The following is a 24,814-nucleotide window of genomic DNA, read 5'->3' as shown; positions in this document are numbered from 1 at the left end:
TTGCCCACACTGAAGGGGGTCCTCCCCACCTCCCCCCCAGCTAGGGGCGACTCCCTAGCACGTGTCCTTCCTTTCCAAGTTTCCCTCACTTTGTTTTGATTCCTGAGCCTCCTGTCTCTAGCGAGCTAGCTATTTGACTCTGGTCTTCCACAAGTTACAAGCTGGTTTGGTCTGGTTGATAACTCAGAGCCAAGCCTCCTGATTTCCACCCATTAACCCCCTGACTATATCTGGGATAGTGAAAACATATATTGACATAAGATTTGCAATGGGCTTTCCTCACAACTCTTGTGAAGCAAGCTATTAGAAATATCTTTAGAAAACACTTTTAAAGAGGTCAAGTGATTTTTCCATGATCATACGACTGGCCAGTGCCAGAACAAGACCTTAAAAAATCAGAATTCTGGATGCTTGACCTCAACTTCAATTCTCTCCACTTGCACCATGAAGAACTGAGCACGTCAAAGACACTGAACTGAATATTCACCCAAGACATTGCCTGATCCTTACTGTTCAGGTCTTAAGCTTTTTTCTGTTTCTTCCCCAATCCAAGTGATGTAAAAAACAAGTACAAATTACACCATTACCTATACCTATATCTTTGTTAGGCTTCTGGGTAGGGTTTGGCAAAGTATAAAATTGCCACTATAGGAAATACACAAGCCTTCAAGCAATACACAGGAAGATCAATATACCATATTTACAATAAAACTTTTATTTAAAAACAGAACCACAGTAACAGAAATAAGCATAGAAAATACATTTGGAAATATTTACAATGAGACAATGGAGAAAAGGGAGGGAGAAACTGTTAAAACTCTACTATTGCCAATTCCCAGACCCTAGTTCTACCTGGGGATCTAGGGAGAAACTGGCTAGAACCAGAGAGCAAGAAGTTTTCTTCAATCAACTACATAATATATATTTTATATATATATATATACACATACATACATATATGATACATATATGTAGATACATATATATTTATTTTCCCTCCTCCCCTCCCCCCCAATGACCAGAAAAGGTGAAAAATAAGAATTAAATACTGTCCACAGGCAAGGTGGGTCAGGAGGTAAGCACCGAGGGCAATCCCTCAAAAGTTTCTGGAAGAGCAAAGTCTATAGATTTAGAAAGATACTCAAACTTCATCAGCAGTGATAGCTTGCTACCCTCTCTTCCTTTTATAATTCAGGGAATTCCTAGTCATCTTGCCCCTCCATACCCATTTTGTCTACAGAGGTCAAACCTCCCTGTCCTGAGCCCCTCAAATATTCAGAGCATCTTTCTTTCCCATTCCACCTAGAATTGATGAAACTCATTAAAGGTTATTTCATTCTCAGTAAGAGCCTCTTAATTGGTGGTTCAATAGAATATACAATTTAGCCAGCATCAGGGAGGTAGAGGGTGTGTATGGGTATGTGTGTTGTCTGTCTTGGGGAAACTTAAGATTCAAGGAGTAGTAGTAGGGAGGCTGATTAAATAATGTCCAGCCAAGGCAGTAGTTGTTTATACACACAGAGAACCAAAATTACCCCAGGAGATATGAGGAGTAACACATAAATCATAACAGCAACAATATTCATGAACAAATTAAGACACATTTGACCCTGGAGGAGACAATGACTTTAGATATATATTGTTACTATCCAAATTAAATGTGAATTATGAATGGACCTTCACCTCACCCAAGTTTCCTCCAGTGGACTGATGCCAACATATTTACAAGGAAGCCATGACCATTTCTCCACTTGAATAAGGAAACACGGGCAAAATGCCACCCCTCCCCCAAAAAACTAAAAACTCGTAGTCCCATAATCTACATACAAATTTCTAGTGCCTTATGAATATTATCCCTTAAATCCTGTTCTAAAATGGGATGTGGGGGTGGGGGAAACCAAAGACACCCAAAACCTAAGAAAATCCCAAAGAACAAAAACAAGGAAAATTTTGCCTTTCTGTACTGAGAAACAATTCTCAACATTATTTTCCCAACTCAAGGGGAGGGGAAAAAATAGAAGCTATAAAATGAAAGGAGTTCCATCTGGTGAAAAGGGGAATTTTCAGAGAAATTTAGAAAACCCATCTTTCTCCAGAGGTAGAACCCTCCAACCGCATTCAACTTCATTGCCTATGATGTCGATAATATTGCAGTTTCCAAGTAATATTATATAGTTTAACGAAAAAAAAAAAGGAAAAAATACCCAAAGGAAAACAGTAGCTTCTGCAGGCATCACAAATACTGCCTGTCTTCTTTCCCAAGTCTATTATCATTTTCATGGAGTATAGAAATTGCTAAAGGTCATGTGAAAACCTCCACTACTATTTCACGTGCCCTTTCACTCCATCTCTCCCTGTATTTCTTCCATCCTTGCTGCATAAACTCCTCCAAAATACTTTTTACTTCTCCCCAGTCCTTTGTTTAAATTTATACCCCTCTCCTTTCTCTGCCCTCAACAGTTTTCATTATTTTGTGCAATTGTCTTTTTACACTAAAAAAAATAAATATTTGTGAAATAAAACCGGCAAGTAAAATAAATAAAACTCAAGTTAATGAACTCTGCAGAGTTGTTTAAAAAAAAGGTGAGGAAGATGCTCTTATTTGGTCCCCAACTCTTTTTCCTACCCAGCTCCAACTCCAATTAGTGAAATAATAACTCTTGTAGTTATTGGAATGAGAAGGATATCCCTTCTTCTGATTTCCAGGTCTCAATGAATCACTATTAGAACCCAAGGAAATGAAGAAGTAGCAAAGGTTGGCACATGTGCCAAGGAGCCAATCCCTCCAGAAATGAGGGAAAGTTCACCTGATCTCTCTTTAGCAGAGTATGTTCAGCGTCCATGATATTAAATGTTTAAAAGCCGGTAAAGCTGAGGTGACTCCAGCACTAGGTTCATCTCCATGCTCTTGGAGTAAGGTGAAAAAAGAAACACAGTAGCAGCAATCAAACAGTCCTGGGTTATAAGTATCCTGATGAGGGCCCACCACCTCAGAGAGATGTTTTTCCATGTTGGGAGACTGGAAGAGGAGAGGTATGGAAGGAGGTGGGATTTTAGAGGGCGGATGATGAGGACTCCTTGACTGGATCAATGTTGTTTACATCCACACTGGGGCTTTTCTCTGTCATTAAGTTGGGGTTCATAGAACCCTGACTCTTGCTCTCAAAGACCTGGGCAATATTCTCAAAAGTTCTGCCCTTGGTCTCAGGGACTTTGAAGAAGGTGAACAAAAAGAAGAAGATGAGGAAGAAAGTAAAGACAATAAAGACGTAGGATCCCAAATATTTCTAAAGGGAAAAAAGAAAATTTCAGTCAAAAATCATCTTCAGATCAAGAACCAGCCCCACCTGCCCTCCATGGTAATAATGATGGTCATGATCCTTCAAACTTTGGAGTGCAGACTAAATGGGGATCCTTCCAAGAATTAGGACTATAATACTAACCCACACACCTCTCATCTTGCCTCTGCAATCTACCTGTGTACCAATTTCTAGTCTCTTAAGAATCCTGTTCTCAAACACCTTTTGGGATTTATAAATCAGGGAAAATTTTGGTTTCAGTTTTATAATGCCAATTAATAACCCATCTCAAGTGGTCTCTGGGTTAGCTAGTAAAGTACCTGAGGCAATATTCTATACTTGTTCAAGATGGCTCTAATTCATTCATCTAACCCCAAATGAACTAACACCATTTTCAAGTAGGACTCGAGGATGGAGTTCACTCACCGCAGCCGTAGGGAAGAGCATCCCCACAAGGAAGTTTGAAGTCCAGTTGGAACAGCCGGCCACAGCCATGGCGGCCGGGCGAGGTCCTTGGCTGAAGAGCTCGGCAACAATGAACCAAGGAATTGGTCCTGGGCCAATTTCAAAGAAGGCCACAAACCCAAAGATGGCACCAATACAGATATAGCTCATCCACAAATGAGTAGCCTAAATGAGGAAACATCAAGTAGCCAAGAATAAGGAGGAGATAATCAAAACAACCCAGGTTTTCCCTTTTCCCTCTTGCAAAGGACACTCACCTTGAGAGACATAGCAATAACCATAAGAACAGAACAGAAGGCCATTCCACTCAATCCTATTAGATGAAGGGTTCTCCTTCCTGCTCGCTCCACCAAAAAGAGCTAGGAGAATAATGCCAAATGAGAATTTTGCTTTTTCTTTAAATCAATGTTTTCTACTTAATATATTCTGTGTTGCTTAAGGCTTGGCTTTTTATTCTATCTTCCCTGCTTTTAAGGGTGGGTTCTAAATATTTATCTTTTTCCTGTTATATTCACCCTTTATTTTCCTTCCCTTTCATCATTTTTCAAATATTGAAATCTCTTTTCTATTACTCATTGTTCAATCACTTAACCTCTATATTTCTCACTTCCTTCTCCCAAAGGCACTGATGCTTAAGTTCTTGTTTTAACTATGGTACAAAAAACCTAAGATCAGTGTAATTCAACCTCAAAATTTACTCCAAATTAGATCACATGAAGAGACACAAAAGACTATTACAATTGAGAAAAAGGAAGGAGGGAAATGAGCCAGTGCTCTGAAACAAAAAAAAAATCATCTTTTTGGCTCTAAGAGAGGATAACTTAAATCATTCAGTTGGGTCTAGAAATTTTTCTAATCCTATAAAGAACTAGGAGAAAGAGGAAAGAAAAGGGAAGGACTGAATAGAAGGAGGGCAGAAATACTAGGGAAAAAAGCTAAGAAGGAGGGAGGATGATAGAAAATAAGATAGTGGGTTGGGGTGAGTCAAAAAAAACCACACTACTAAAGACAGGATGGCAAGAGAACAAAAGTATGTACAGGAGAGAATAGGATGGAGGGAAATACAGAGCTGGTCATAACTGTGAATGTGAATAGAATGAACTCTCCCAATAAAATAGAAATGAATAGCAGAATGGATTAAAAAACAGAATCCAACAATATGTTGTTTACAAGAAACACATCTGACCCAGAGATACACATACAGAGTATAAAGGTAAAATGCTGGAACAGAACTTATTATGCTTCAGCTAAAGTTAAAAAAAAAAAAAAAAAAAAAGAACTAGGAGTAGCAATTCTGATTTCAGATAAAGAAAAAGTAAAAATAAATCTAAGAGAGATAAGGAAGGGAAGTACATCTTGATAAAGGGTACAGTAAACAATGAAGTAGTAATTATACTAAATGCATATGGACCAAGTGGTAGAGAAGATTAGTTACAGGAAGAAATAGGTAGAAAAACTAAACAAAGTTAACATCAATCTTCCCCTCTAAGAATATGACAAATTAACCACAAACCAAACAAGAAGAAACTAGGGAGGTCAAAATTTGCCCCAGAAGTTTCCTTTTATATTGTCCCCAAATAAATGTCCAAACTCACCGAGACTACAGTAAATACCACATTAATCGCACCAGCACCAATGGTAGCATATATTGGCTCTTTAACACCAGCATCTGCGAAGATTCCTGTAGAATAATAAAATACCTAATTGGGGGGAGAGGGGACAGAAAGAAAAGAGGAAGTTACCATGTTAGAAAGAAGGCTCTGGGAACTTCATTAAGCTTTAAACAATAAATTTGGGGGCCCAAGTGAAGGTAAAATGAGGTTGCCTGTGCTTCCTTGACACAATCAATTCCCTTTCCCCCAAATTTCCTTAACCTTCTTCAACCCAAAGGACTTATCTGGAGTCTTCACATTGATAACTGGAAGGTATCATCATTAAATGAATAATTAGCCTAGGCTAGGTACAAAAATTTGTTTGAAATACACTCAAAACTAGAACCCCAAAATTTTTTCCCATATTGTTTTCCTTAAGACAAATATATGAATCCACTTGTACTTCTTTTAGAACTCTTCTTCTGAATTAATGTATTGTTACTAAATGACAATCCTTTAAGTTGCACAATCACAGAGAGGTTGAAGTTATGAGCCTCATAAAAATGACTTGAATATCTATCAGCTCTTCAAAAGAGCACTCTATACTATCATCCTAACTTAAGCAACTAAAGAACCAGAATCATTAGGTAGGTTCAGTGGTAGCAACCAATCAGCAAATACACTTTTTTAGTCTGACTCAATTGTCTCCGTGTTATCAAAGTTATTAAAACAATACTACCTAAGCTCTTATAACCTGAACTTTATATGAATGTTAAGAGAAAGAACTTATATTAGCATTGAAAAGCAATACTTAAAAATTGAAAAGCACATATCAGTCCAGGAGAATAGATAATGAAGCAGATTATTTCTTAACTAAACAGAAACATAAGAGAATGTTGACTGTTGCTTTGTGGTTTTATTTAATACTTTTGTTTTTGTCTTTTTTTTTTTTTTAAAGGAAGGAAGGAGGTGAGTTAAGAGGAAGCGACTTGCTAATAGGAAATGACTTAGGTGAAAATTTAAGGCAATAAAACAAAGTTTAAAAATAATTACAATGTCACTATCACTCAAATACCCTGGTTGAATTTCCCTTCTGGTCCTAAAAATTTGACTTTTATTTCTAAAAACATGTACTCTTTCTTCTTTTCCTGCTTTAAGTTATAGGCTAGTCAACTTACAAGTAAGTGTAATCACTGATAAAAAGCCACCTCTCACAGAGGCCTACCACAGGAAGGGTCCTTCCTGCATGCATTTTTTCCATTCTGGGAAAGCACTGCACAGAGCTAAGAAATGGCCAAACAATACGGCAAGAATTGAGAGGGAGGAAGACAGGGAACCACAGTGAATACAGGATAAACCTAGACCCAGGAAGTAAGGGGATCATTTATCCTCCAAGACTCAGTTTTGTCATCTACAAATTGGAGAGAACACCTATGTTACCACCAATTATTAATATTAATAAAGAAAGATAATTAACAGGAAAAACCATGACACTTAGGCAAATAATAGATTAGGTGCTCACAGCATTAATTCCAGAGAGCTGTTGAGAGAGTTGGAGCATGATGGCAATGATAATGGGTTGTCGATAACTTGGTGTCTTAAAGAGGTCAAGCACAGTTGGTTTCTTTTCTTGTGCCATTTTAGCACTCTCATTTTTCATCTCCTGGATATCCTGGTCTACATCTTGAGTGCCCCATAACTTTTCAAGAACTGCGAATAGGAAAAGGGGATAAATTAGCTTATCCAAATTCATTTTTTAATAATGGTGGCCTGCAAGATAAGATTTGAGTTTTAGACCCAATTCCTTCTTCTCATGCTTCAGGAATATCATAACTTGCAATTTAAAGAAACTATATTCAAGAGGAGTAAGAGGATAAACAATCTAAAGTCACGCGATCAGATAAGCTCAAAGATATTACTTGGTACTTACTTTTTCGTGCCTGCTCCTCTTCCATCTTATTGATAAGTAGGAATCTGGGGCTTTCAGGGCAAAATGGAAGGGCTAAAGATTGCAGAACAGCAGGGATGACAGTAAAGCCTAATAATAATGGCCACAGTGTCTCAGTTCCCATGATCATTTGTAGTCCAAAGATCTAAGGATTCAAAAAAATAACTAAATTATAATGCTTTAAGGAACCTCTTCAAAATGTACTTTCAAGGACAAATTCTCAAATCTTGTCTAGTGTCATTTCCTGAATCAAATTTATAAAAAAAATAAGAGCTATGCCCCAATTGATAAATGATCAAAACATATGATCTGTGTCCAAAGGGCTATAAATTTCTGCATAATCTTTGACCTAACACCACCACTACTTGGCATGAATACCAAAAGAGATTCAAAAGAAAAATGGCCTATATGTACAAAAAAATCATAGCAACTCTTCTCAGGACAAAAAAGTTGAAAATTAAAGGAATTACCATTAATTGGGGAATGGCTCAATAAACTGTGGAATATGTTTATGATGGAATATTATTGTTCTATGGCAAATGATGAGCAGGATGTGCTCAGGAAAAAAAAAAAAAAACCTGGAAAATCCTCCATGAACTCCAGCAAAGTCAAATGTACTGTATACAAAGTAACAGCAAAGTTGTGGGGTGACCAGCTAGGAATGGTACAATCGTCCACTATTCTGAAGGACTTGGGATAAAAAATCCCACCCATACCTAAAGAAGGAACTGATTTGAGTCTGAATACAGATCAAAGCATTCTTTCTCTATCTCTTTACTTTTTTAAACTTAAATTTTTCTTGAAGGTTTTTATTTTCATTAGAGTGAAGGATTTATGTTGTTTTTCACAACTTGACTTTCATGGAAATATTTTGCTTAACTTCACAAGTGGTTTCCCAACTATGGATAGGGATAAGGGAGAAAAGCTAGAACTCAAAAATTTTAAAAACAAAAGTAAAAAAAGTTTTTTCTGAATGTAACTGGGGAATAATATTTAAAACTTTCTCCTATAGTGAAGGACACAATTTGTTTTAAAAAATCAAAAATCTTTTCTTCTCTACCTTCATTAACCATTTTAGCTTATTTAAAAAAGGCTTTACCTTTCCCAAGCTAATAATGGAATAAACTAATAACTCATCAGGCCTCCTTAGTATTGATAATGAAATAAGCCAATCATTCTTAATCATTCTTAATGAACATGAATCTATTTGAGGAACTGGTTCTCTTTAGAGCTTCTGGTCCTATCAGGGCACATAACTGAAAAGGTAAAAAATAAGGTCCCTTGTACCTTCCCTCACTCACTTCTACCTAGTAAAAATAATATAAAGAATACCTGGGCAATAAGGATTCCCACAACAATACCCAGCTGGTTTAGGGTGCCAAAGGCACCACGAAGGGCAGTTGGAGAGACTTCGCCAATATATATAGGTACAAGGCCAGTGCAAAGGCCACAGAAGAGACCAATAATCAGACGGCCCAGGATCAGCATCTCCACGGACTGTGCAGTCTTGGCAAAGCCCAAAAGGGCACCTCCAATAAGTGCGAGTACATTGACGATGAGCATGGAGTTGCGTCTATAAAAGGAAGGAAATAATTGTGAGTAAGTATGGTTTCTCTAGTCCCCTGTTTTGCTCTTTCTTTTCTGTACCATCTTCCTCAAGTTTCCTTAGTTTACTTTCTCTCCACATATTTTCTGTGTTCTGATTCTTTGTTCCTCATTTCTTCACCACCCTTGTTCCACTTTATCAAGAATTTTTCCCATTAGTATGACTAGGCTAAAGATTGGATAGTCAAACTGATTACGGCTTGTTTAAAAAAGCTTCTTTCAGTTTGTAACTGGCTCCTTTCAGTTCCTCCCTTTACTAAAATAGTTTATTTTATAAGGCATATTATTAGCCAAGTCAAAAATGGCTAACTGATAACATTTTCCACCTTCTGCCAATCTTAGATCATAAACCTTATTTGCAAAAGGAAAGAAAATATGATTACCAAATGACCCTACTCTGAGAGAAGATTAAAATATGAAGTCCCAGATTCTTTCCAGATATAATCATTTGGTACTGGCAAATGAGACAAGATAGCCAAATGAAATTTGGGAGTAGCCAGGAAAAAAGCATTAAAAATATAATGCAATGCAATTCCTCTCCAATTTTTATAGCATATTGGTATTCCTGGGCAGTCTAATTTATTGCTGAATTAGGCAAGTAGAGGAAGACTACTTTCAGGCTGTAGAGACTTCTATTTTTTTTCCCTCTCTAAAGCTGGATTGAAAGCACGTGTTTTCTTTAAGAATGTGGCAGGAAGAGATTATGGAAATAATGTGAAGGAATAAATGAGGTACATTCATAACTAAAAGAAACATATGTAAGATCAAAAGCCATTTCCCAATAGATTAGGGGGCTAAAGGGTATGAACATAACTTTCAGAAAAGAACTGCAAACTATTAACAATCACACCATATGAAAGAATGCTTTAATAACTAATAAGGCAAAATGAAATTAACTCTTGAAATTTACCACTCACCTGAGAAATTAGCTACAATGACAAATGATGGGACCAATCAGTGTTAGGTTAAGGAAAAAGATATACTAAGCACTGTTACTAGAGCTGTGAATTAATTGGCCCCACCATTCTGTAAAGCAATTTCGAATTATGCTAGGGTGACCATAATGTCCATTTCCTTTAATCTACAGCTGTCATTACTTGGTGTAGACCTCAAGGAGATCAATGATTAAAAAAAAAAAAAAAAAAAAAAAAGCTTCCTATATACCAAAATAATTGTAGAAGTACTTTTTTGTACTAGAGCCAACAAGTATGTGAATATAATAGAATACTAATGTTCTATAAGAACAAGAAGTATAAAAAATGGAGGAAAAGCAAGTCTGAAGGAGTAAGCCACCTACTCCCATTGAGAGAAATGACACAGTGGATAGTACATTGGTGCTGGAGTTAGGAAGATCCTAGTTTAAAAATAGCCTCAGACACTTAGTAGTCATGTAACTCTGAGCAAGTCGCTTAACCTTTGTCTCATCAATTTTTCATCTGTATAATGGGGATGATATTATGTATTTAGCAGTAATCTGGCACATAGTGGTACGTAAATATAATCTATTACAGAAACCAAATTCTCACCAAAAACACTTTAATTGATCTATACACCAAAAAATATTAAAATAAGCCTGATTCTAGATATGAAGACAAATAAAAAATAGATTAAACATTTAATGTCTGTAGTATTTGCTTCAAAGAGTTGTTGGGAAGCTGAAGGGAGGTAATAAATGTCAGTGATGGTATTCTCTAAAGTGAAGTCAATGAGGTTTAACTGTGGTCAAGTCTAGTGGTTTCTTCCTTTTCACAACTGCTAACTGCCCTTGCTCTACCTTTCAGCAGCCCTCTTGTTCTGGAGCAAGCCCTTTATCCATTCTTTCTGGACTGGCCATACCTGCCAAATCGGTTGACAAAGAGTCCAACAGAGAACGAGCCAATCATGCCGCCTACTGAGAAGATGGCAACAGCCAAGGACCAAAGAGAGGTGAGGAGGACCTCAGATGTTTGCTTTCCACTCCGGCCTTCCAAAGTGTAATTGAGAAATTCCTTAATGATCTGTAAAAGAAGTCAAGCAATGGAGGATTGAATTACTTTTACTATAGCTGATGAGCCAGTGGGATAAAGCCTAATTTTTCTGCTTCCATGGGAAGCAAATCACATCAACTTTTCCAAAGACAGTTAAAAAGCTGGAAGCAAGGCTGGTGTTAGGACCCCCCAGTCTTATTTCCTATCTATGTGTTCTAGATTTTCAGTCTACCCATAGACTTTCAACAGATGGCAGCACTGGTTTTACAGGGGTCCTCAAACTTTTTAAATATGGGGCCAGTTCACTGTCCCTCAGACTGTTGGAGGCCTGGACTATAGTAAAAACAAAAACTGTTTTGTGGGCCTTTAAAGAAACTTCATAGCCCTGAGTGGGGGGAATAATCAACCTCAGCTGCTGCATCTGGCCCTCAGGCCGTAATTTGAGGACCCCTATTTAGAATATGGTGATGGTGATTCACCATAGAGTAAGAGTACATCCCTTGCTGTTAAGTTAAGCAAACAAATGAATTAATTTTGCTGTGGGCCAAATGACTCAGCAAGAATGACAGATTGTTCCTCCTCCTCCTTCTCCTTATGAATCTGAGGTCTTATGTCCCCCACCAAACACCCCCATCTGATTCTGAGCTCTTGACAACCTTAAAATTAGGAAGGAGGGATAAGGAATTAAATTCTCTACTGATTCCATTTACAAGGTGCCTGGGTTACCTGCTCTGGAGCATTAATGACGCCAGTATTGTATCCAAACTGAAATGAGCTTATAGCAGCTATACTAACAGAAAAGAGGAGGGATCCGGTGACCTGGGGAAGAAACAAAGAAAAATCTTTACAACACTCCCCCCTCATTTCCCCTCTCTTGGAGCCAAAGTAAGGAAAGGTAGATCTACGAAGCTATACTATAAAGTTTTCCACCACCTGGCCCTTCCTATCCCTCCAGTCTACTTATATATTCTTCCCCAGATACTTTAAAGATCTAGTCACACTGACTATTCTTACCACACGACCCTCACTGACCCATATTCAAGCCTTTGCATTGGCCAACTGTTCTTCATGTTCCCCACCCTCCCCCAATGTTCCACTCTCCTCATTCCCCCTAAGTCCCTGGCTTGATATTCAGCTCAAAGACCACTTATTGCAGGAAGTCTTTCTCAGATCTCCCAAACTGCTAGTGCATTCCCTTCTAAGGTGACCTTGTATGTCTCTTTTATCTTGTATGTCCCTCCTTAATATGCAAGCTATATCCCCAATGCTTAAATACAAGCTTGTTGATTGATTTAGCACTACACATTCAAGATGGAATCAGTTACACAAAACAAATTGGATTAGAGTGCTCTTAAGAGCATATAGGTAAAGTGGAGACAATAAGGTTAAGTTCAAATTATTTATTAAGAGTCTACTATGCCGCAAGTTACACTGGAAAAGTATGAATTGGGAGTGCATAGTGGGAAAACTAGTAAACGAGTTTGGGGGAGGGTAATGGGTGGGGCAACAAAGTCTGAAGAGGGTGGACATAAGACTCTTTTAGTCAAGAAATAGTATTAATAGTGAGATTAAGCAGACTTAACCATTTCAGAATCTTATCTTAGTTAAAGACACGGGGACATGAGCAGAAATAGCAAGAATTGGGGTTGCTGGATTAACTCAGCTCTCCAATTCCTCTGGACTCATCATTTTGAGATTCCCTGGAGATACTCAAGCTGTAGCTGTTCCTAAGATGAGAAATATCGCAGAATGATTCCCTCACGGGGCCTCCTAGCCTTCCATCAGAAATTGCACTCCCTCCCCCATCGTTGAGTCCCGTTTTCCTCACAGTGCAATTAAAGTGCATCCACCCAGCTCTCAATCCACTAAACTCAACTACACTTACATTTCCTGGGGAAAGCCCAGTTACCAAAGTCCCTAGATTTTTCACCCCAAATAACCAATTCCTTTCCCTCTCACCAGATGTCTCCCCGCCCTTTGCCTTATCTCCAGCTCCTTCCACCTTCAGCAGAAGTAGCCAGGGGCCAGAACTAGGAGGGGTGACCTTGGTTAGGAACACCCCACCCACAAGTCCTCAAAAGCCGGCGATCAGGGCAGGATATTACTTTTTCTGTTACTAGCCATGTTTTCTCCTCTATTCATTATATGCTCCTTCCTTCCTTCTTCCCCCATCAACCCATACTACTACAACCCTTCCGTCTCCCGAATCATTTCCAGCGATCACATACTCGCATTTAAACACATTTAAGCACGAAGGTGTTGACGGTTTCTCAGCAGAATAGAGGCAGCTGAAATTTTTTTTTCCCCAAGGAAGTTTTCTAGCTCTAGGGAGCTATGATTATAGAAAAAGGAGATTATTCCTATCAAGAATTACAGGTTCCAAAAGAGAACGGGCCAAGCATGACATTCAGCCTGCCTACCATCCGGGCACGCTCTCTGGGCTGGCTTAGGAAAACCTAACCTAAAACACATGATCCAGCTTTCTCCATCCATCCCTGAACCCCTCCATTCATTCCCTGCCTGGGCAGCATCCTCGTCTGTCAGCTCGCGGGTCTCCCAGGAAAGCCAGCCCCGCGGAGCCCGCTCTCTGCGAGAAAACAGGTTGGAGGAGCAGAAATGCCTCCAAGCTGCCATCCCGAGGGAAGCGTGGAGACCTACAACAGCAGGAGAGAGTGTTTTTTTTTTTTTTTCCTAGGGGCCCTTAAAATGGCACATCACGAATCAGGGACATCATCTGCCTGAAAGCATCGCTCTCCCTTCCTCCCCCGCCCCTGCCTTCTCCTTCCCCACACACTCCGTCCGACTACATCTTCATGGAAGAGGAAAGCATACGCAGGAATAGCGGAATAGCACGATCCTTACCTTGGCCGATGACATGGCTCCGGCCGAATTCTTTACAAAACCCTAGGAAGGAAGCTGGGGAGCCGGAGTCAGAAGCCTCTGCTTCCAAAAAGCCAGAGAGACGATGTCCGAAATGCAAGCAAGCCGTCTTCGGCCCCAGAGGGCAAAGTTCCGTCCTCCACCTTGACTTCACTAGAAGAGCATCTGGGATTGGGGGGGGCCTTCTCCAGCCAACTATTTATAATTTTGGCAAGAGGTGGGGCCAATTTTCCCAGCCCAGGCCAATCTTGTGACCTCTCGGAATTTAGTGACCTCAGTCGCCACCCTCCTAGCCCCCACCTAGCAAAGCAATAACTCCCTCCCCACTTTAAGCCACATCCTTCCCATCCCCGCCCTCTTTTATCCCCACCCCACCCCCCCTCCAAAGAAATAGATTTTCTGTTTTATAGACATTTAGATTCTCAGAAAAGTCGTGAGGGAGGGCAGATTTTGGCTCATTCTGTAGCCTGTTGTTCGTACAAAATCACCTTGCCATAACACAGAAAGTAAGATTAAGAGCAAGTTGGTACTGAAATGAAAGTTTGTCTCGCTAATACATTTTTGTGATTAATGCAAAAAGTCTACTCCTGGTGAACTTATTTCAGTTTGCCCCTCTATAAAATGAGGATGATGTTTGGAACATTTACTTCATTGGATTTCTAGGATAACATTTAGAGTTGGAAAGGGCCTTTGAAAAATAATCCATATAAAAATATTCTTTGTATTATGGAGGGAGGAGAGAGGAAAGAATATAGGGGGAAATCTAGGCAAAGAAAAAATTAAAGATATCAAGAAATTTTATTTTTTAAAAGGACTTGTTAAAAATATAGAGCATCTATATTTATAATAGAAAATAACTCGATAGCAAAAGGATGTCATTAATTCGGGAATGATTAAACTAATTATGGCCTATTGAACCAATGTTGAATAAAGTAGAAAGAACCAGAATAATAGCAACAGTATTGCAAAGACAAACAACTGTGATAGACTGCCCAATGCAGAGACAAGTTATGATTCCTAACCGAAGTGATAAAGTCATGATGCAGAATGAGACATATCTTTTAGACACGGATAATTTGATAATTTATTTTGCTTGACTATACTTATTTGTTACAAAGTTGCTTTTTATTCCCAATAATGGAGTGGGATAGAAAATGTTTTTTATTAACTGAAAAATTAATTGAAACTTAATAAAATTGAAAATATATACTTGTTAGTTGTAAAATGAATTTTAAAAGGAAAGGATTTGGGATGTCTTTTAATTGGGGAATAGCAGAACAAATTATGAGTATATGAATATGACAGAAGATTTTTATGTTGGATAACTTATGAACTGATGCAGAGTAAAGTGAGTAGACTGGCAGAAAAGCTTCTTCAATCACATCATTGTGATTGTGAAAAACTTTAAAACCAATTAATGCAATGACCAACCATTATTCAAGAGGACTAATGATCAAACATGTTACCTACCACCAGATGAAGTGATGATGGATTCAGGGTGCAGACAGACATTTTTTCGAAGGGGAAGGAGGGACGGCCTATGGAGGAATTTGTTTTGCAATACAGGTTTGCGACAGGCCTTTCTCAATGGAAAAAGGAGGGAAAATATTAAATAGGGGAAAAATAAATTAATTTAAATAAAAAGGAAGGGAATCTTTGAATTGTTATAAAGAAATTTTAATTTGCAAAGCCTATATAAAAGTGAACTGTCATTAGCATTATTATGATTACACATACTAAGCCTATTAGATATTTTTGTTTGGCAGCAGCAGTGTGACCATTTGAATTGGGAGTGAGGGTAAAAAATGCAATCTAGCTTGTTTGAATTGCTGCCCTTCTCCAATAGGCTGAGACTGTGGAGTCTTCCCTTCCTAAGTGTTCTGGATCATCTAATTTTTCCTCTTTTTGGAGAGACAATTGTACAGAATGAAACATCAGTTTTTGAAAGATAATTGGGGATAAGTGACTTGTCCATAGTCACACAGCTAGTAAGTGTTAAGTCTAAAGTGGGATTTAAACTCAGGCCCTCCTGACTTCAAGGCCCATGCTCTCTCCACTGCACCATCTTAGCTGTCACTGAAACCCAAATTCTTTAAATGAGATTTTATACTATCTGGCCTAAAACTCCTTTTCCAATCTTACCATTTCTTTCCTATAATCTCCACTCAATTGTTTATGGTTTTTTTCCTGTGTCCTTCACCACACACTTTCCCCTCCTGTCCAGCCTGTAGGGAATTATCTCTGCCATGCTCAACCCCTCCTCTTTGCTCTTTTTCTTTTAAGAATATGTTCTATCTCCTTTACTGAGATGGCAGGGATCAAGCCCTTTATATCTCTGATCTTTACAACCACCTGCGGCAATTAGCACTGTCTTATCCATAAAAATTACTCAATAAGTGTTTGGTGATTATACATGATTAATTTATATCACAGAAGAAAGTCACTCAAAATGCTTTTACATCACCATGGTTTGATTCTGGCTATACTACTTACAACTTTTAGATTTTGTAGGCCTTTCCACTGGAATAGAGTAGAATATTCACATACTCCTGTGCAAAAAACACCATCTAGTGGGTAAAGAGAGTTGATAAAGAAAACCATGGTAAATCTCAAGGAGAAAGGAAGATGGAAATATACCAGACAAAAGCTCTGGGGCATGAATCTTCCCAAATTAGGTACAGAGCCTGTTAGGAGGTGGACTTGTTGTCCATTAGTCTCAGGGTTATATATTGTCTAGTGATGCAACTGGTATTGCCAAATGAATCCTTAGCTAAAACACTATCACATGTCACTGGGTTCCATAGCAAAGTCCCAATATTCTGACTCTAAAACTCACAACCCACCCCCTCCCCCAAGTCAGATGAATAGGGAGGCAATTTTAACTCAGAAGACAGTTCTTCATTCCATTCTACCACCCACAACTTATTTGTGCTTTTTCCCACAGCTCTCTATTTCTGGTTAAGCTCAGATGAAAGGTCAGCAAGACCTAAGGACTGTATATATAAGAATATTTTATTCTGAAATACCTGATCAACGAGTCCTAAAATAACTTCTTCCTAAAGAAGGCGATATTACTACTGTTTGAAATCCCAATCTATTCACTTTCTCAGGTCAAAGAAGGGAATTTTTGTCTTAGCCTTTAGGAAAGACAATATGCTAAGATAAGGTGTGCCCAGCTGGCTACCCAAAAACATACTAAGTTAATGTGTATCCAATTGACTACCTAAAATTTCCCAGTTCTAATCCCATTTCCCCCAGTTGTTTACCTGTTGATATCTTTCCTTAATTCCTCCATTCTTTTCTTTCCTGGCATTTAAAAATAAACAAATGAATACCTGAGTCTCCCAACAGAAGATTTTTGCTAGCAAGACCAAAATCTTACCATGAGTTTTGAATTTGAATGGAAAAATTACCAAAGATGGTTACTAAGACAAGAGAAACTGAAGATATAAAAAGAGAAAATGCAAAACAAATCCTGAAGACAAAAGGGACAGTCTGGAAAGGGAAAGGAAAATATTGGAAAGGGGACTTAAGTTAGAGAAAATAGAACCCACGAAAATGGCCAAAATTATCAAGTAAAGAGAAAGGAAGGATACACCTAAAGGGATCTAATAAGAAGTTTTCTATTGGGACTGTGGCATAGATCGAGCTGAATACTGAATTAATCTTTATAGTGTTGGATGGTAGGGTATCCCTAAAAGGAATTTCTTCTCCCGGAACCCATAGTGAGAGAGACCATTTTTAGGCAATAGGCTGGAGAGAGTCCTCTTGCAAAAATTTGATACTTAGTTTAAACTGAGACTTCTAGACCTAGAAGACACATACTAATGCTTTTTCATTCTTGCATGCACTATTCTCTTGTGGGTCAGTATGAATTATTATTTCTCCCTTAGCCTTGTGCTCATATAATGAGGTTTTACTAACAAGATTTTAACTGTGATAATGTGGCTTTAGAGTTAAAATCATTTTTTGAGGATATTAAAAAACTTAATAGATATCAAATTTTAAAAACATTTTCTTGATCTTTAGAGCAAGAGTGTGAGGTATAATGGTGTAAAAGAAACTACTTCTCCCTACCAAATAAAAGACAGAAGTCACAAACATTTTTAAAAAACTCTTCTGATTGTGGAGCAGAAAATTTAAAACAAACCATTAAGTGTATTTTCTAGAGAAAAACCCCAGAATTTTACTTTTAATTTTCAGTAACTGAGAGGGAGTACTGAGAAACTATAAACTGGTATCCAAAAGTGGACTTTTTCTATATCTTTAATAAAAATTCTGATAAAATATCTTTAACTTATATAGAAAGGTGTTTTTTGCTGCAATGACAAAATTTAATGGACAAAGAAGTAAAAGCCACATTTGCCAGTGAAAGAGATGAAAAAATGAAAGGAGGAAAATTTATCTGACTTCAGGTTTACAAAGCAATTTACAAATATTATTCTCACAACTACCCTGAGAGATGGTATTATAATACCCATTTTACAGATGACAAGGAAATTGAGACAGACAAAAGCTAAATGAGTCCAGAGTCTCACAGAGCGTGTCTAAGCCAGGACTGAAACTCAGGACTTCCTGACTTGATGTCCAGTGTTCTATTCACTGCATGACTAGGAAGCTGCCTCAGAGGAAAGTGTGGACAGAGAAATGAAATGTGACATACCCTTCTAAGATCCAGTCATTTCCTCTTTAACTTTATAGTGGAAGATGTCACAGGAAGAATTGGAACTGAGAGAAACAGAGAAGGGATGCAGCTTCTATTTCTGTTTCTTTGTATATCTTTTCCCTTTTCCCTCCCACCTAATAGAAGAGCAATTTTTAGAGTGGACTTTCCTTTTTTTTCAATCATAAATATCAGAAGAAAGGAAACATAGCTTTTGTCTTCATCCTCCACTTTTAATCAAACCAGAGATAAAACTTGAGGAAGCAGATTTTGTCTCTCAAAGAGCAGTGCTGAAAAGATTGGCAATGGGAAGAGAAGAAATTGCAGCTAAAATGGCTTACAAATAACATCTCTAGTCCAAAACAAACCCACAAAAACTTCGTCTTCTTGGCACTTGAAAAACAAACTTGAAATCAAGTCAGCTGTCTCAACAGAAATAGATTAAAAAAAAAACAAGCAAACCTGTTCTGAGGTTATGGGAAGGCATAGAAATTAATGAGAAAATGGCAATTAATACCAATCTTAATTTTAAGTATTCATAATAACTTCAAATAATTTCAAAACTGCAAATTTTTTCTTATTCCATTCTGTATCCCATACTGCTTAGATGGAAGATTATTAGCTAGTTTGACAACTGGTGCTTTTGAATATGACACATATCTATCGTATAAACATTTCAACATTTATAAAGATATGAATGATTCAGGATTTCCTTGGCCTGAATTAATAAGAAGAGCAAATAAATTCATATAACATTGTTATGCAGACTTTACACATCATTTGATCCTCCAAATAACTTTTTGAGGTAGGTATTATTTTATCAATAATTTAAAAAGAAAGCACAATGCAACATACCAATCCAACCTTCTGCTGATTATATATAATATGTAAATGTTTTATATATATATAGCTAAGGTCAACAGCATATTATTTTACAATAATGTTACATTTATGATATGGTTTTTTCGTTTTCTTTTTAAAAAAAGAATTGTTTATTAGGTAGAGTAGATCTTTTGTTCAGAAAGAAAGAAATTAAGCCCTAAGGGTGAAGACATACAGATGCCCTAATTCCAAAAACAATGAATCTCTCTTACCTAAACTGGTTTGCCTACCCTTCATCCAGGACAAGAGTAATTGTGTTATTCTGTGGGGCTCTTTACACTGGAAATTCCAGTGAGAACTCAGGGCTATATTTAGTTGGCTAGGAAAAGCAAACTAATAATTGGAGTAGGAATGAGGAAAGGAGGAGATTGGGTTTTTGCTTAGTTTTCCTTCTTTCTGTGCAGCAGGTCACCATTCTTCAAGTCACCAAGATTCACATCCTAAAAGATAATGTGGAATGTTGGAGGGGATGTGAGAAAACAGGGACACTAATACATTGTTGGTGGAATTGTGAACACATCCAGCCATTCTGGAGAGCGATTTGGAACTATGCTCAAAAAGTGTGCATACCCTTTGATCCAGCAGTGTTTCTACTGGACTTATACCCCAAAGAGATACTAAAGAAGGGAAAGGGACCTGTATGTGCCAAAATGTTTGTGGCAGCCCTGTTTGTAGTGGCTAGAAACTGGAAAATGAATGGATGCCCATCAATTGGAGAATGGTTGAATAAATTGTGGTATATGAACTTTATGGAATATTATTGTTCTGTAAGAAATGACCAGCAGGATGAATACAGAGAGGCTTGGCGAGACTTACATGAACTGATATTAAGTGAAATGAGCAGAACCAGGAGATCATTATATACCTCAACAACGATACTGTATGAGGATGTATTCTGATGGAAGTGGATCTCTTCAATAAAGAGATCTATTCAGTTCCAATTGATCAATGATGGACAGAAGCAGCTACTCCCAGAGAAAGAACACTAGGAAATGAATGCAAACTGTTTGCATTTTTGTTTTTCTTCCCAGTTTATTCTTACCTTCTGAATCCAATTCTTCCTGTGCAACAAGAGAACTGTTTGGTTCTGTATACATATATTGTATCTAGGATATACTGTAACCTATTCAACATGTAAAGGACTGCTTGCCATCTGGAGGAGGGGATGGAGGGAGGGAGGGGAAAAGTTGGAACAGAAGTGAGTGTAGGGATAATGTTGTAAAAAAATTACCCAGGCATGGGTTCTGTCAATAAAAAGTAATAATAAAAAAAAAGAATATCCAAAAAAAAAAAAAAAGATTCACACTCTAGAAGTTGTTCTCAACTTTTTATTCGAGATCATCCTTCCCTGTGTCCATCTCTTAAGGCCAATTGTAGCCAAATCTTGTTAATTCTACCTCCACATCTCTCCATTCTAGATTTCCAATGAATTCTAGATTCCTTTGCTCTGGGTCAATAGTTAAGAGCAAATACATTTATATAATATTGTTTAACAGACTTAACACATCATTTCACTTGATGCTCCAGATACTGAGGTAGAGATTATGAATCGTCAATTGTTAATTTACAGAGAAAGCAGAATATGACAAACCAATTCAAGTTTCTCCTGATTATAAAGTTCTCTCTACTATATTTCTTATCCCCATGCCATGTATCAAGGTATAAAATATTCAAGAGCACCTGAGTGAGGACCTAGCTAAGGTCAAAAAATCTTTATTTTATAATAATGCTGCATTTGTGAGATTTTTATTAAGTATTTGCTTTAAAAACTTGTTCTTTGGAAGTGTCTTTTGTTAAAAAAAAAAAAAAAACACTAATAAATAGATAAAACCCTAAGGGAGAAGAAATGCAGATATGCAAATTCTAAAAACACTGAATCTCCTACCTAAACTGGTTTGCTTACCTTTCATCCATACAAGAATAATTGTGTTATTCTGTGGTACTAGGAACTTCCAGGGAGGACATAGAGCAATAGTTGTCTGGGAAAATCAAGCTAATAGCTGGGGTAGGGATGAGGGAAGGAAGAAGTTTGGGCTTTTGTTTTGCTTTCCCTCTTTCTGTGCAGCATTCCACCATTCTTCCAATCACCAACGTCCATCCTCACTCATCTTCCCCAACCTCTCTGACCCCCTCTCAAGACAGCCAATCAATTGCTAAGTCTTGTCAATTCTTACCTCCATCTCTCTCTGTTCTCATTTCACTCTCAGCAAAATCACTCCAATCCACAGTCTTATGATCTCATGCCTCAATTACTACAATAGACTCCTAATTGGGTGCCTGAATAGTTTCTCTCTCTTGCAGCCCAATTGCCAAATTGATATTGCTATTGTACAAGTCTGTCTGGGTCACTTTTCTGTTCAATAAGCCTTGGTGGTTTCTACTTTGGAAAACAGAAAATTTTGACACTTAAAAATCTTCATTTTTTTGGCTCTGACCTATCTTTCCAGGATGATTGCACATTTCCCTTCAGGCACTCTGTACCCATCACTGACCCCACCAACCTCCAAGCTTTTGAACTGGTTATTCATCATGCCTGAAATACTCTCTTTCTTTACTTTCACCTCTTGGTAAAGTAAAAAACAAAAGATATCAATAAAGTTTATTTTTAAAAAACTCAATTAGAAAAAAATATATAGCAGTTGGAAGCTGGAGGGTATTGTTAATTGGGGAATGACTGAACAAATTATGACCTATGATTCGTATGAACCAATGCTGAGTGCAGTAAAAGGAACCAGAAGAATGATAGCAACAGCATTGCAAAGACAAACTTTGATCAATGCAATGAGCAGCTATGATTCCAGACATCTGATGCTGAACTATGTTCCCCACTAATCCTGACAGAGGTGATAAATTCAAGGTGTAGAATCAGACTTACATTTTTGGGCATGGATAAAGTAGAGAATTTGTGTTGCTTGACTATTAGATGAATAATGGACCACTTCTCCAATATGAATTTGGTGGGGATTCCCTGAAGAATGTCTTTCTTCTTGAAGAAGAAGGATTCCCTAGAGGAGAAATTATCTCCTACTCTATCCCCTATCCTGCCCAGCTCCCTTTCCTACATGTGTGCTTCAGGATTTTTGTAACACAAATTTGAATCCACTCTTTTTAGGGATTAAGTATACAGATGGACAGGCTAGTGATCACCCTCAGGGAACACAACCTGCCAGTGTGAGAGAGGCACTGAGTGAATGCAGATAGGACATTATCAATCAACACTCTTAGCTCTAACTTAAAGTTAAGGAGCAAACGGCTTAAGTAGCAAAAGATCTCTTAGGGGAAAAAGAGAGGTCATTGTATCTATTGGTGATATGAGGATAAGTTTACATGAATTATAAAGATCCTAAGAGAATGGAAGGGACTTCATGGCTTCCCTACCATGCCTCCAGTAAACTCATCACTGGGAAATATACTGCAAGATCTACATCAGCTTTGCTCTTGACACTTCATCAATGCTCTCTGGCCCTCTCATTAGAATGCAGAATTACAAGCTTCATTTAAGAAGGAAAACTGAACTGATTTCTCATTTCTTTCCATGTAGCACTTTTTAAGGATTTCTTTTTTTTTCACCACCTTCTCTCCTCACTAGATGCCTTCCTTCCTGCCCCTCTCCTTTTCAGATTTTTTTCATATTTTGTCTTCTCCCTTTAGTGAATTCTTTGAAGCTATGAACAGGACCAAACATTTTGGAGAACAAATTTTGGAACTATTCTCATAAAGTTATAGAATTGTGTATGTCTTTTGACTAAGCAATATGGATACTTGATCAAAGAGATCAAAGAAAAAGGAAAATGTCTCATTAACACAAAAATATTCATAAGCATCTATTTTTGTGGTAGGCGAAAACTGGAAATTGAAGGGATGCCCAATGGATGTGATGAGTCATACAATTACTGTTATAAGAAAGGATAAATGGAATGATTTCAGAAAAACCTGGGAAAACTTGTATGAACTGACGCAAAATAAAGGGCGCAGAACCAGAGAAATATTGTAAAGATAATCAATTGTGAAAGACTGAGCAATTCTGATCAATATAGTAATCTACCAAAACTCCAAAGGATGGTCGCAAAGTATATATTGAAGCATATTTTTATTTCCTTTCTTTATTTTTCTTGCTTTTGAGAGGAGGTGGGACATGGCCAATGAAGAAATGTATTTTTTGTGACTTCATATGTATAATGTGTATCATGTTTCTTTCCTTCTCAACAGGCAGGAGAAGAAAGGAGGGAGAGAACTTGGAACTGAAAATAAAAATAGAAAAAAGGTTGTAATTTCCTTGAAGGCAGGGATTTTATTTGTTTGTTATTTGTATACCCACCGCCTGGCACATGGTAGATGTTTAATAAATGTTTACTGACTATTGACTAAACTATAGTATTTGAAACTAGGTTTTCCTAAAGTTCAGTGCTCTATCCATCAAGTATAAGTGCTTAATAAATGCTTGTTGAATGATGTATTGATTGTTGTAGGTATATGTTTAAGTATGAGATCTCACAAATCATCTGCAAAAGAAACAAAAACCAAACCTGCTAAAGTTTAAATTTCTCTATGTTATGAGGTAAATAACTAGAAATGAAAGGAGGGGACTTGGTGAAAACAAAATATATTTCAGGGTTATAGGTATTCTATCAATTTCCCATACCCAACTGAGTGAATGTTATTCTCTCTCTGAGTCAAAATTGAGAATAAGCTTCAGACAATGTTCATCCTTCTCCTGTCTTCTCTACATAGGTCTTTTGTGTCTCTCTTCATATGATCTAATTTATCCCACTTTACCTCTCCTTTTTTCTTCTCCAGTACAATCCATTTCCCACCCCTTAACGTCTTTTTCTTTAATATCATCATATCAAAGACAACTTAAACCCACATCCTCTCTGCCCTAATAAAAAAAATGCAATTCTCAAGAGTTACAAGTGTCATTTTCCATGCTAGGAATGTAAAGTTTAATCTTTAAAAATCTTTGACCTTTAAGTAACATTTTTTTTCTTTCCTGTTTACCTTTCTACACTTCTCTTGAGGCCTATATTTATAGGTCAAATTTTCTGTTTAATTCTGATCTCTTCATTAGAAACGGTTCAAAGCCCCTACTTGGTTGAAGCTCCATCTCCTCCCTTGAAAGATGATACTCAGTCTCGCTGAGTACTTGATTCTTAGTTGAAATCCCAGATCCTCTGCCTTCCAGAATATGGTATTCCAGGCCCTCAGATCCTTTATTGTAGAAGCCTCCAAATCCTGGATAATCCTGACAGTGGCTCCTCCATATTTAAATTTTTTTTTCTAGCAGCCTATAGTATTTTTTCCTTGAGATTATAGTTCTGGAGTTTTGCAATAAGTTTCTTGGGCCTTCAAGTAAACCAATAGTTTTTATACTCTCTCCTGGATCTATTTTCCAGGTCAGCTGTTTTCCCAATGAGGTATTTTATATTTTCTTCCATTTTTTCATTCTTTTTAGTCATTGTAAGAATCTATCAGTCAAGGGGGATTCTGTCTCAGGCTTCCTGTGCAACTCTGTG

At 37.6% G+C, this 24,814-nt stretch overlaps 1 protein-coding gene and 1 long non-coding RNA gene across 2 annotated transcripts in view; both read right to left on the bottom strand.

The window, feature by feature from the left end:
* Positions 1–692: 692 nt before the first annotated feature.
* SLC2A3 (solute carrier family 2 member 3) lies at positions 693–14,075 on the bottom strand. The gene is made up of 10 exons (XM_052000756.1): positions 13,739–14,075; positions 11,603–11,695; positions 10,746–10,906; positions 8,637–8,877; positions 7,287–7,449; positions 6,879–7,066; positions 5,360–5,464; positions 4,022–4,123; positions 3,726–3,929; positions 693–3,287 (listed from the first exon to the last, which is right to left on the bottom strand). The coding sequence occupies exons 1-10, from the start codon at positions 13,751–13,753 to the stop codon at positions 3,054–3,056; spliced, it is 1,506 nt and encodes a 501-aa protein (XP_051856716.1). The 5' UTR covers positions 13,754–14,075; the 3' UTR covers positions 693–3,053.
* Positions 14,076–16,155: 2,080 nt separating this feature from the next.
* LOC127537892 (uncharacterized) overlaps positions 16,156–24,814 on the bottom strand; it is a 55,283-nt gene continuing 46,624 nt past the window's right edge. The window contains exons 4-5 of the long non-coding RNA XR_007947637.1: positions 17,023–17,062; positions 16,156–16,323 (exon numbers count right to left, since the gene is read on the bottom strand). This is a non-coding gene — a long non-coding RNA (uncharacterized LOC127537892). The remainder of the gene's footprint in view (positions 16,324–17,022; positions 17,063–24,814) is intronic.

The sequence above is a fragment of the Antechinus flavipes genome, chromosome 5 (assembly GCF_016432865.1).
Source record: "Antechinus flavipes isolate AdamAnt ecotype Samford, QLD, Australia chromosome 5, AdamAnt_v2, whole genome shotgun sequence".
NCBI lineage: Eukaryota > Metazoa > Chordata > Mammalia > Dasyuromorphia > Dasyuridae > Antechinus > Antechinus flavipes.
The sequence above is the reverse complement of the archived record's forward strand: the minus strand, read 5'-3'. Positions and strand labels throughout refer to the sequence as shown.